Consider the following 13,215-nt stretch of genomic DNA (forward strand, 5'->3'; position numbering starts at 1 on the left):
AATCCCAGGAAGGCAGAACTTTGGGGATGTTTGTCCATTGTTTAAATCCACACTCTAGCAGATCCATAAGTCGTTAAGAAGTATTACATGGGAGGAAAGATGATCAAAGATGACACCCCCATTTACTGAGGCCCCTACTCTCCATAATGAAGACATATAATCCACCCCCATTCCCAATTATCTTACCTGTCAGTATTTGTGCTTACTTTTTTTCTTTTCTTTTGAAAATAATATTGTTGCTGTTGTTTTAAGACAGAGAGTGAGATAGAAACATCAATGAGAATGAACATACATCAATCAGCTGCCTCCAGCACACACCCTACTGGGGATCGAGCCTCCAACCTGGGCATGTACCCTGACCATCAATCAAACCATGATCTCCTGGTTCATGGGCTGATGCTCAACTACATAGCCACACTCACCTGGCGACAACTTCATTTTCTAAGACACCAAAGTGTTTTTTATTTAACCATTATCTCCTTTCCCACAAAAACATAAGCACCAGGATTGCAAGACATTTTTTCTTTCATGCCTGTATATCATGACTTGGACAGGTGTGTTAAATTGGGCATGTTTTCCATGTAAATTGCCTGGCACGTGCAGGATGTTGACATTATCATCACGATCATACTTCCACCTTGGCCAGGCAACTCAGTTGACTAGAGCGTTGTCCCAATATGCCAAGCTTGTGGGTTCATTCACAGGTCACACAAGAATCAACCAATAATTGCATAAACAACTGGAACAACAAATCGATGTTTCTCTTTTTCTGTCTCTCAAATCAACTTTTTTTAAAAGGTCGGGGAAAAAGAGTAAAATTCTGTCAGCAAGAGCAGCTTCTTGGACAAGAGATCCTAACTTTGTTTTCTTGCTAGGTTTGGGTCCTTTGACAATATTCCTAAACTTATAAACCTCAATTGAGTCATAAAAAAAGTTAAATATTTTGTTAAGTACATGACTTTATATTAATATATATACTTAACTGAGGTACTTTTTGGAAAGGTGCCCAATACAGCATAGTAAATATTTCAGTATTTAGGTAACAACTGGCGGCCTATTGAAAAGAAATACATCTTGTTGAAAAGAAAATGTCCCATGTCCATCATCACACAGAGGTACTCCATGACCACAATGAATCAAGACAAAAGCAAAGGCATTCATGTTTGCCCGTGTGATCAAGAACAGGTAACAAAGGAATAAAAATAATGAATATTGCTTTTCTCACTAATATGATTTGTGCTTCTTACAATTTTGTTTAGCATGATTATTTTTCTGCCTTCTAAAGAAAAATGATTTTTATTATGTAAGATAGAATGAAATTCATTTCCTCCCAGAACTCAATGCAGAAAAATGTATTGCTTCCTTGAATGGAAATCAAATTGTCTATCACAAGGCAAAATATAAAAAGAAATCCTTTTAAAGGCTGCTGTTACTGTTACATCCCAGGTGTTTATGGTTTCTGATCATGCTTATTAGTTCAATTCACTCCACCTCATTTCTCTTTTACTACAGATGTGATTTTGTTGGTCTCTGGCTAGAGGGGACTAAAAAATACATGACTGAAGTTTTTAATACTTTGAATGAATAAGAGATGAGTCTGTGCCAAACATTATAAATATAAAGTAATAAAAAATATAATTTCCCTGAGAAAACCATGTCTGAATTTGTACACATATGATACTTGTGACTCAGAATTTAGAATGATTAAATGGAAAAAATGTCAGATTGATTTGAAAATACATAATTACTATGGGATAATTAAATACATCCTCAGGAAATAACAAAACACCAAAACATTTCTTTTTTTAAAAAAATATATTTTATTGATTTTTTATAGACAGGTAGGGAGAGGGATAGAGAGTTAGAAACATCAATGAGAGAGAAACAGCGATCAGCTGCCTCCTGCACACCTCCTACTGGGGATGTGCCCGCAACCAAGGTACATGCCCTTGACCGGAATCGAACCTGGAACCTTTCAGTCTGCAGGCCGACGCTCCATCCACTGAGCCAAACCGGTCAGGGCCAAAACATTTCTTAGTATAAGAGTGGTTGGGAAACAGTTCTTATTTCATTAAAAATTACAGAAGCATTGCCCTAGATCAGTGGTCGGCAAATTCATTAGTCAACAGGGCCAAATATCAACAGTACAATGACTAAAATTTCTTTTGAGAGCCAAACTTTTTAAACTTAAACTATATAGGTAGGTACATTGTTATTAACTTAATTAGGGTACTTCTACCGCTAAGGAAGAGCCACATTCAGGGGCCAAAAAGCCGCACGTGACTCGCGAGCCGCAGTTTGCAGACCATGCCCTAGATGGTTTTGCTCAGCAGATATAGAGCACAAGCCTGCGAAATGAAGGATCCCAGTTTGATTCAGGTCAAGGGCATATGCCCGGGTTCCAGGATCAATCACCAGCAGAGGGCGTGCAGGAGGCAACTGATCAATGATTATCATTGATGTTTCTGTCTTTCTCTCTCTCCCTTGCTCTCGGAAATCAATTTAAAAATATTTTTAAAAATTACAGAAGCATTTATTAGGAAAAAATGGACATAATTCTAATCACATACAACCCAAGATAACTGAAAATATTGAGAGATTAGGCTCAGCTCTGAGTGACAGCACACATCAGAGTCTGCCTGCAATGAGGAAAGTGCCGATTCTCACATGGGAGGACTGGCTCAGAGCCCTCACTGCAGAGGGTGTTACAAGAGCAAACTGTCACGGGGCTCCTTGGCACTGAACCATTGCAGCTGTCACAGTGGCATCTGAATCACAGTCAGTAGTAGAACCAACAGGACAAGATGATTACTAGTCAAACTAGATCTCATGCAAATGCAATCAAGAGAACAGTGCACACCCTTCCGAGAACAGTCTCAACCAAGACAGTCTACATTTGTTGCCTGGTGGACACCTATGGGCTTGAAGGAAAAGCCAACCTATAGTGAACTTTAATGTTGAATTCTGAACAACTGTAAAGCTTACACCGACATCAATGGAATTAAAGAAGTGGCGGGCAGTTTTGAGGATATTCTTGGCTGGCAGGGCAAAGATTTAGAAAAACAAACTAAAATATTCTCTTCTTAATGTGAACTCCATAGCACAATTCCCAGCCAAAAGCAACACACACAAAAATACATGAAAATAATACACAGGGGGACTCTACAGTGAACAGTAAGTATGTACAAATATGTGGCAAATACTTATTGACTAAAAGAATAGTGAATTTCAAGTGCAATTAAAAATTTAAAAAGAATATATATGTATGTAGGGCCTATTCATTCAATACCCATCAGGGCACATTACTGGTCAGCGCACAGGAAAGACAACCCATTGGTGTTTCTCTCTCACATAGATGTTTCCCTCTATTTCTCTCTCTGCCTTCCTCAATCTAAAGCATCAATTTAAAGAAACCAACAAAAAAAGAATGAGTACTGATAATGACCAAATTTGTCAAAAGTTCATAGAACTTCTTTAATGCTGTGAGTTTTGGGGTATATATGACTTCATTTGCAACAGGTTTACAAATACCAGTTAGTTACACTAATAGGATTTCCTTCCAGTGCAGTTTTCAAGATACTCTGAAAGTATTTGTTAAAATTTAAACTTTTTTTAAATAGGCAATTATACAGTATCTATCCAGTGTACATTTTCACATTGTATTATTGTAGGGACATAAGGCAACATGAAGGTTTTCCTATATTTTTACATTAAATACAATTCTCAAATTTGAGTTTTTTTTAATGATCTTTCCAAGGAAAAGAGACAACTGAAGGCTTTCCCACCTTCTCTACGTATACACTATTTCACCAGGTGCATTCTCACATGTCTAAGAAAGGCTCTCCCACATTCCTTATGTTCATACACATATTGTTGGGTGTGAGTCCCTTCATGATTTTGTAAAGAACTAGGATGGCCAAAGGTTCTTCTACAATCCTTACATGACAGGGATCTCTTCAGTGAGTTCATTCATCCTTTACAATAAACTGGAAAAAATGAACGCTTTCTAACCCTCTTACATTACTAGGGTCCATCCCCAATAACGATTATCATGCATGATGGCACAGCTGAGAGATAAATGAAGGCTCTTGGCGATTCTTTACATTAACGGTGTTTATCAATACATTTTGTTTTCACATGTCTGTAAAAAATATTTGGAACCTAAAGGCTTTACCACATTCCTTGCATTGATGTGGTTTCTCTCCACTATGAGAAAAAGAATGGCAAAAACGGTTTACCTCATTTCTTATTCATGAGTCTTCTTTCCATTGTGAGTTCTTTTATGTCTTCGAAGATGTGAAGTACAACTGAAGTCTTTTCCACACTGCTGACATTCATAGGGTTTTTCCCCAGTATGAGTTCTTTCATGATGTCGGAGTACGGCACCTAGAGCAACAAAAGCTTTCCCACATTGCTTACATTCATAGGATTTCCCCTCAGAATGCATTTTTTTATGACTTCTAAGAGACTGGGAAAGACAAAAAGCCTTTCCACATTGCTGACATTCATAAGGTTTTTCCCCAGTATGAGTCCTTTCATGACATCGGAAGTAAGTTAATGAAGAGAAAGCTTTACCACAATACTTACATTTATAGGGTTCTTCCCCAGTATGAAGTCTTTCATGACATCGGAGGGAAGTAACATTAGCGAAAGCTTTGCCACAATCCTTACATTTATAGGGTTTTTCCCCAGTATGAGTTCTTTCATGATGTCGGAGGTTACCTAGAGTAACAAAAGCTTTCCCACATTGCTTACATTCATAGGGTTTTGCCCCAGTATGAATTCTTTCATGACATTGGACAGAAGATCCATTAGCGAAAGTTTTGCCACAATGCTTACATTTATAGGGTTTTTCCCCAGTATGAATTCTTTCATGACGTTGGAGGGCACCCAGAGCAAAGAAAGCTTTCTCACATTGCTTACATTCATAGGGTTTTGTCCCAGTATGAACTCTTTCATGACATCGGAGGGAAGATGCATAAGAGAAAGCTTTACTACAATGGTTACATTTATAAGGTTTTTCCCCCGTATGAATTCTTTCATGACATTGGAGGTAAGTGGGATGAGAGAAAGCTTTGTCACAATGCTTACATTTATAGGGTTTTTCCCCACTATGAATTCTTTCGTGGCGTTGGAGGGTACTTGGAACCATGAAAGCTTTCCCACATTGCCTACATTCATAGGGTTTTACCCCAGTATGCATTCTTTCATGATATCGGAGGGTACGTACATTAAAGAAGGCTTTTCCACATTGCTTACAATCATACGGTCTTTCCCCAGTATGAGTTCTTTTATGATTTTGGAGGGAAGTTGAATAAGAGAAACGTTTACCACAAAGCTTACATTCATATGGTTTTATCCCACTATGAATTCTTTCATGATATCGGAGGGTACGTAGAGTAAAGAAGGCTTTTCCACATTGCTTACAATCATACGGTCTTTCCCCAGTATGAGTTCTTTTATGATTTTGGAGGGAAGTTGAATAAGAGAAAACTTTACCACAAAGCTTGCATTCATAGGATCTTTCTCCAGTATGAGTTCTTTCATGATTTCCAAGGGAGGCTGAATAGTGGAAAGCTTTCCCACTGGGGCTGCCTTCATGGCTTCGAATATTTTGGTGATGCTTGAAAGCTTTCTCAGGTTCCTTACATTTATAAGGGTTTTCTTCATATTCTTGAAACAGGTATAGTTTGGGTCCAGTGAGAGAGCTCAGGTGATTATTCAAGGATAAGTAACGCATGAATATTTGCCTACATAACGTGGCTTTAGGTTGTTTTATTTCAGAAGGAGTTTCCCTCTTTTCAGTATGATTTGGAATCTGGCTGAAGTTTTCTCTGCATTGACTACCATCCTTCCTTGTACAGACTCTCTCTAACGTATGACTGCTGTAAAAATCAGAAGCATATTATTAATACTCTGTTAACAATTTAATATTTATTAATAGTATGACGATGACATTTTTACCGTTTTCAAGGAAAGTGCGAGATTTCTGTACATTCTGATTTTTGAAATTGCATATCCTAAAACCTCTGAAATAGGCTGGATCATAGATGTTATGAAAACACTTATATTCATTAATGGAACTTCCGTATATTGTTTCCAAGTGTAATTACTTTTTATACACTAAACTTTAGATCACATTTCAGAAAAAACATTTTGATGAGATTATTCTAAGAGTCAATACATTTAAAACTGGGCTGATACAATTGGATTACCTGTTTTTAAGATTGTTTTGTGGCTCAGTGATTCAACATAGACCCACCCACCAAGGGGTTGCCAGTTGAATTCCCCAAAACGGAACATGGCCAGACTGCAGACTTATTAACCCCAGTACAGGGCATGCAGGAGGCACCCAATCAATGCTTCTACCTCTCCATCACACCCCCACATTCTTAATTCAATAAAAAAATATTTTCTCACCACTAGCATGGCTAAGTGGTTGAGCGCAGACCTCTGAACCAGGTCACAGATCGATTCCTGGTCAGGGCAAATGCCGAGGTTCTGGGCTTAATACCAAGTGTGGGGTATGCAGGAGGCAGCCATCATAATTCTCACTCATCATTGATGTTTCTCTCTCTTTCTCCCTTTTCCTACCTCTCTGAATAAAAAAAATATATAAATAAAATACATAAAAATCTATTTAAAAATCAAAAACGAAGATGCTCTTAATGCTCTCTCATGTCAATGTGACTCACCTAAGATTCATCCCATGATATTCATATGTATCTTCAGTGTCATGGTCTTCACCTTTTTCTTCTAAAATACATGCTAGAAAAAGCATTATAAACTATTAACACGTTAAGCGCCCAGTCACCAGTAACTGACACTATACTTTCCATCCAGCAGACAAAACAGGCTGGGCACTTAACATGTTAAAGAATATAAAAAATGGTTAGATTTTAAGTACACAATGAGCTGTGATCATTCCTAGTTTAATTACCAATGCATTCCCTTTCCATATTTCAGTTCTTGAAACAGCATTGATGAGCAAGCAATAGTAGTTTTCTAATTGACTAAATAAGTAACAAGTTGGTGTAAGCCAGAGTCGCTCTGTGGTTGACCAACAACCTATGAACTGGAATGAACAGGGAGGTCACAGGTCAATTCCCAGTAGGACCGGTTTGCAAGCTAGATCCTCAGTGTGAGGCGCACAGAAGGTAGCCAACCAGTGATTCCCTCTCATCATTGATTATTCTATCATTCTCTCTCAACTCCTTCCTCTCTAAAATCAATAAAAACATATTTTAAAAAAAGGGCCATAATTGTTTTGGCTCAGTGGATAGAGCATTGGCCTGCACACCGAAGGGTCCCATGTTCAATTCCGGTCAAGGGCATGTACCTTGGCTACGGGCACATCCCCAGTGGGGGGTGTGCAGGAGGCAGCTAATCGATGTTTCTCTCTCATTGATGTTTCTAACTCTCTATCCCTCCCCTTTCCTTTCTGTACAAAATCAATAAAATATATATTTTTTTAATAAAAGAATTTGTGATACCTACCTATTGATGCCAGGTTCCAGAAGGTTTCCAGCAGCACATCTGTGTAGAGTTTCTTTTGGGTGGGATCCAGGAAAGCCCACTCCTCCATGGTGAACTCCACATTAACATCCTCAAAGGCCATTGAGTCCTAAAACATCAAACACATAGATACAGGAGGAGAATGGATGAGAGAGACAGAACTGGTGACCTATATATAATTCAGAGGAAGTTCACATAGGACATGTGGTCCCCAACATTCAGTCTATGACTTGATTGTAAGACTATTATTAATTTGCTGCACTCACTTTCTCAAGAACACATGGAATTTAATGATATAATTTTACTGTGATCACTTCTAGTCTTCATTGCTCTCTAATGTCAGGGTAAAGAGCACCTTGAACAACTTCTTTATTAATAAATTAAAATACTTCTATTTTAAGCCCATTGATTCCCTGTGAGAAAATTCATCTCCACTATAACCACCATTTGATGCATCAATCCATGAAGCATACTGTTATATTTACATGAAGTTTTAGTGACTACAATAAAGGCCTGATAGCTTTCTCTTCTATTCATATCAAACAGGAGAGGCCAAGAGGTGTGTGGAAATTCAACTTAGAACAAAATGTACTTGGCCATATTGTCCTGAAGTACTCCAGATTGTTAGAAGTAGCAAGATACACGCGAATCAATGAAAATATTCTTGTGGAGGAGTATGAATGATCGTTTGTTTTTATAATATTTGTTAGTAACTCAGTTTGACCTTTTTTTGCCTCTCTCATTTCATGGAGATAAGAAGTTAGAGGTAGAGCTCAGGCACGAGCAAGCCAGGACAACTTAGCCCTCTACAAAAGCCCTCTACTCATGAGCCTGAGGGTTACTTGATACTGATTTTTAGGACACATAGACACGTATATTGAAATCATTGAATCACACTTAAACTTCCGGCAGAATTATAACACTGTAACTGGGGCCTGGACCTTGAAGAACAACTTAAGACTTGGCATGTACAAGGGCCTTTATTGAAGTCTGGACTATTTTCATGCTGAAATGGCACATAATTACAAAGTACATAAGTGGTCACGGGGGTAATGAAAATATCAGGCAGAAAACTCTGTAAAATTTGTCTCAACATATGTTCTACTCCTGAAACGAATACAAAATAAAATTAAATGTAAACTGTATTGGAATATAAACTATAAATGGAAGCATATGGGGTGTTTATGGATAGGAAAAAATAATATCATTAAAATGTCCACACATCCCAAAGCAATCTATACCTTCAGTGCAATTCCTATCATGATACCAATGCTGGCCCTAGCTGGCTTGGCTCAGTGGATAGAGCACGGCCTATGGACTGAAAGGTCCCAGGATCAATTCCGGTCAAGGGCATATTCCTGGGTTGTGGGCTCAATCCCCAATAGGGGGCATGCAGGAGGCAGCTGATCAATGATTCTCTCTCATTATTGATGTTTCTATCTCTTCCTCTCCCTTCCTCTCTGAAATCAATAAAAATATATTTTAAAAAAAAGATACCAATGCTGAATCTCACATAATTAGAGCAAATATTAAAAAATATTACATGGGACCACAAAACACCCTGAATAACAACAGCAATCTTGAGACAGAAGCACAAATGTGGATGAATCACACTACCTAATATCCAACTGTACTACAAGGCTATTGTAATCAAAACAGGATGGTCCTGGCATAAAACAGCATATAAATCAGTGGGATGGAACAGAGCTGAGAAATAAACCCATGCCTTTATGGTCACAGAATACTTGACAAAGGAAACAAGAATACACAATAAAGTAAAAATAGTACATTCAATCAATGATGCTGGGAAAATGTTAAAAAAAGGAAACTAGAACAGTTTCTTATAACATACACGAGAATAAACTAAAAATGCGTAAAAAGTCCTAACCAGTTTGGCTCAGTGCATGGAGCATCGGCCTGTGGACTGACAGGTCGCATGTTTGATTACGGTCAAGGGCATGTACCTTAGTTGCAGGCACATCCCCAGTAGGAGGTGTGCAGGAGGCAGCTGATTAATGTTTCTCCCTCATCGATGTTTCTAACTCTCTATCCCTCTCCTTTCCTCTCTGTAAAAAAAAAAAAAAAAAATCAATAAAAATATATTTTAAAAAATGCATAAAAAACTTAAATGAAAGTCTCAAAATTATAAAAATCCTAGCCAAAAAAAACTGGCAATAAAATCATGGACAGTTCTCCTAGCAATACTTGTTCTGATATATGTCCTGCAAAAGAGAATCAAAAGAAAAAAAAAACAAATGGGACTGCATCAGTCTAAAAGGAAACCATCAACAAAATAAAAAGGCAAACAACCAATGGGAGAACATATTCACCAATGAAACCTCTGGTAAGGAGTAATTACTCAAAATTTATAAAGAATTTATACAAGCCAACACCAAAAAATAATTTTAAAAAAAGGTCATGGGTTCAGTTCCTGATCAGGGCACATGCCCCAGTTTTGTATTTGATTCCCAATTGGGGTGTGAATGGGAGTGAACCAATAGATGTTTTTCTCTACCTCTCTCTCTCTCCCCCCCTAGCTATCTCTCTAACATCAATAAAAACATACCTCACAGTGCGAATTTAAAAACATGAAATAAAAAACAGCAAAGAAGACAAAACCGGTTTGGCTCAGTGGATAGAGCGTCGGCCTGCGGACTGAAGGGTCTCAGGTTCGATTCCGGTCAAGGGCATGTACCTGGGTTGTGGGCACATCCCCAATAGGAGATGTGCGGGAGTCAGCTGATCGATGTTTCTCTCTCATCAATGTTTCTAACTCTCTATCTCTCTCCCTTCCTTTTTGTAAAAAATCAATAAAATATATATTTTAAAAAAAAACAGCAAAGAAAACAGCTTATATCAAAAGAAAAATGGGCAAAGGACCTGAATAGGTACTTCCCCAAAGAGGACACACAGATGGCTAATACAAATATGAAAAATGAAAATTAAAACCACACTGAAAAATCACCTCACACCTGTCAGAATGGCTATCCTATCTAACAAAGAGGGAATATGCTAATTGACTGTCAGGCCCTCACAAAGATGGTAGTGCCCACAGCTGATAAGGAGGGAATATGCTAATTAACTGCTATGCCTTCAAAGTTGGTGGCATCCACAGTCACAAGATGGCAGTCCCCAGTCCCCTTAGCCCCGCCAAGGCAGTAGGCCCGGCCGGGCTGCACCTACCTCCAGAGTCCCCCAGTCCCCTCTAACCCCCAGCCGCCCAAGGCTGGCCCGAGGCACAGGCAAGCCTCGGATGTCAGCTGCCCAGCCACCCAGGGACAGCCCAAGGTGCAGGCAAGCCTCGGATGGCAGCTGCCCAGCTGATGCCCGAGGCGCAGGGAAGCCTTGGATGGCAGCTGCCCAGCCACCCAGGGCTGCCCGAGGCTCAGGTAACCAGGGCAGGCCAAGGCTTTTGCTGCTGACAGTGGCAGCAGCAGAAGTGTGATGGGGGTGTCGCTTTCCCCTGATCGCTGGATCACCTGATGCCCCTGAGGGCTCCAGGACTGTGAGAGCAGGCAGGCCGGGTTGAGGGATGCCCCCCTCCAGTGCATGAATTTTCATGCACCGGGACTATAGTCATCAATAAAGGCACAAAGTGCAAGTGTCAGTATGGAGTTTCCTCTAAACTTAAAAATACAACTGACTCATAACCTGTTGGGGAGCACATGAGACTCGGTTAGAAAGTTTGTAAGGAATTATTAACATGGGGGAGAGGATATGCATGTGTTTCTACCCCCACAGGGCACTGTGGATTCCAGCTCAACAGATTAAACCCTGCCAAGGCACGGCACGAGACCAACCCTCTTCCAAAAATGAAGAATTCAGGCCTGAGGACTCCACAACCCCGAATGATGCACCTTCCCAGGACCCAAATGGCCCAGGGAATAACCTAGGGGATGATGATGAAGTTGATGACAGAGGCTGAGCAATTATTGGAGTGTATTCACACTCTACACATTCCAGATAATTAACTATTCCTCTTTTTTGTCTTTCTCATAGCTTGTAAAATCGGAACTGGAGTAGTAAATGCAATTCACAAAATCTGATATTCCAAAGCAGAAAGTTCACTGCCTCTCTTCTACCAATACATTCAACAAAACAAAAACGGGGAAGATGACAGGGAGCACTCGAGACTTGGTTGGAAAGTTTGTAAGGACATTCTGAGAAAAAAGCAATGTGTGGAAGGCTGCCTGCCTTTTATGGACATTCAAACTTAGGGGAGGGCTGAAGGCAGTGCCCGTAATTATTCCTTGACCTTTCCAAACAATTCTATGCATGTGCAGACCAGGTGTTTACTGGAATCCTTATACTTAATCTTTGGGGGTCCTTGCTTAAAGGATATTACAAACACACGTGTCCTCCAAAAATTACATACCTTACCGATCATATCTGAAAGATAAACTTTATCTTAAACTGCTGTTACAATAAAAGCCTAACAAAGCAGGCAATCGAGGCTGCCTGGGTTCCTTTAGCCAGGCAGTACCTTAGGCCTCTCTTTCACAGCAAACTTTGTGTCAGAGTAATCCATTCATCTGTCACTCAGGGTCTGCAGGTCAGCCCAGCAATGACCCAGACATTCACTTCTGGGAATATATCCAAAAAAACTCAAAACACTAATGCAAAAAAAAAAATAAAAATGCAACCCCTGCCTTCATTGTAGCATTATTTATAATAGCCCAGATTTGGAAGAAGCACAAGTGCCCATCAGAAAGTGAGTAGATAAAGAAGCCGTGGTAGAAGTCAATTGAATATTACTCAGCAGTAAAAATGAAGGAAATCTTACCCTCTGTGACAGCATGAATGCACCTGGAGTGCATTATGGTAAGTCAAGAAAACAAGTAAGAAAAACACAAATATCACATGTATTCATTGATATTTCGAATGTAAAGAAGAGAAACTAACGAAGTATACAGAGACTCATAGATACAGAGAACAGACTGACAGCTATCAGAGGGGAGGGAATGAAAACAGGGGGAGGGATTAAGCAACACAAACAAACTCTTAGACTCGGACAACAGCATTGGGTACCAGAGGGAACAGGGAGTATGAGGAGCTAGAAGAGGGTAAAGGAGAGGATTAAATGGTGATGGAAGGACACTTTGGGTGGGGAACACACAATACAATGTACACATGATGTTATGGAATTGTACACTTAAAACATATAATTTTATTAGCCAATGTCATCCCAATAGTTTTTTAAAAATTCTTCAATTTGTAGCCGAAACCGGTTTGGCTCAGGGTCCCAGGTTCGATGCCGGTCAAGGGCATGTACCTGGGTTGCGGGCACATCCCCAGTAGGAGATGTGCAGGAGGCAGCTGATCGATGTTTCTAACTCTCTATCCCTCTTCCTTCCTCTCTGTAAAAAATCAATAAAATATATTTTAAAAAAAATTCTTCAATTTGTAGACATAAAACTTACAAAAGTGATTTTCTCCAAAAACTTGATGCTACTCTAGGGGCTCTTCTCCCAACTGGTCTCATTTCTGAGCTCTCCTGTGAGTTCCAGCAGCAGCAGGACAATCTATCCCAGGCATAGGACCTGCCCAACAGCATAATTCCCCTAATGCTGCTCCCAGAGAGACATCATACCCACTGATGTCTAAGTGCAGGGAACAGAAGAAAGGTTCCCACTCACCACTTGTGATGCCAGAAAAAACAATGATCTATTCAGTAGGGCAATGACAAAATAGGAAAACCTC

At 39.6% G+C, this 13,215-nt stretch overlaps 1 protein-coding gene across 1 annotated transcript; it reads right to left on the reverse strand.

Moving 5' to 3' along the window:
- Positions 1-3,460: 3,460 nt before the first annotated feature.
- LOC102772672 (zinc finger protein 791) lies at positions 3,461-7,620 on the reverse strand. Its single transcript, XM_006762529.2, has 3 exons — positions 7,498-7,620; positions 6,696-6,768; positions 3,461-5,885 (listed from the first exon to the last, which is right to left on the reverse strand). Exons 1-3 carry the CDS (start codon positions 7,616-7,618, stop codon positions 4,247-4,249), a joined length of 1,833 nt encoding a protein of 610 aa, XP_006762592.1. The 5' UTR covers positions 7,619-7,620; the 3' UTR covers positions 3,461-4,246.
- Positions 7,621-13,215: the final 5,595 nt, after the last annotated feature.

Source organism: Myotis davidii, unplaced genomic scaffold (genome assembly GCF_000327345.1).
Source record: "Myotis davidii unplaced genomic scaffold, ASM32734v1 scaffold1039, whole genome shotgun sequence".
Classification (NCBI taxonomy): domain Eukaryota; kingdom Metazoa; phylum Chordata; class Mammalia; order Chiroptera; family Vespertilionidae; genus Myotis; species Myotis davidii.

What these genes read in the sequence shown, in the direction of transcription:
- LOC102772672 (XM_006762529.2), bottom strand. Translation starts at nt 7,618, where the DNA reads ATGGCCTTTGAGGATGTTAATGTGGAGTTCACCATGGAGGAGTGGGCT. An exon ending in CTGGAACCTGGCATCAATAG is followed by an intron (nt 6,769 to 7,497) that starts GTAGGTATCACA and finishes TGCTTTTTCTAG; the next exon opens with CATGTATTTTAGAAGAAAAA. An exon ending in TATCATGGGATGAATCTTAG is followed by an intron (nt 5,886 to 6,695) that starts GTGAGTCACATT and finishes TGATTTTTACAG; the next exon opens with CAGTCATACGTTAGAGAGAG.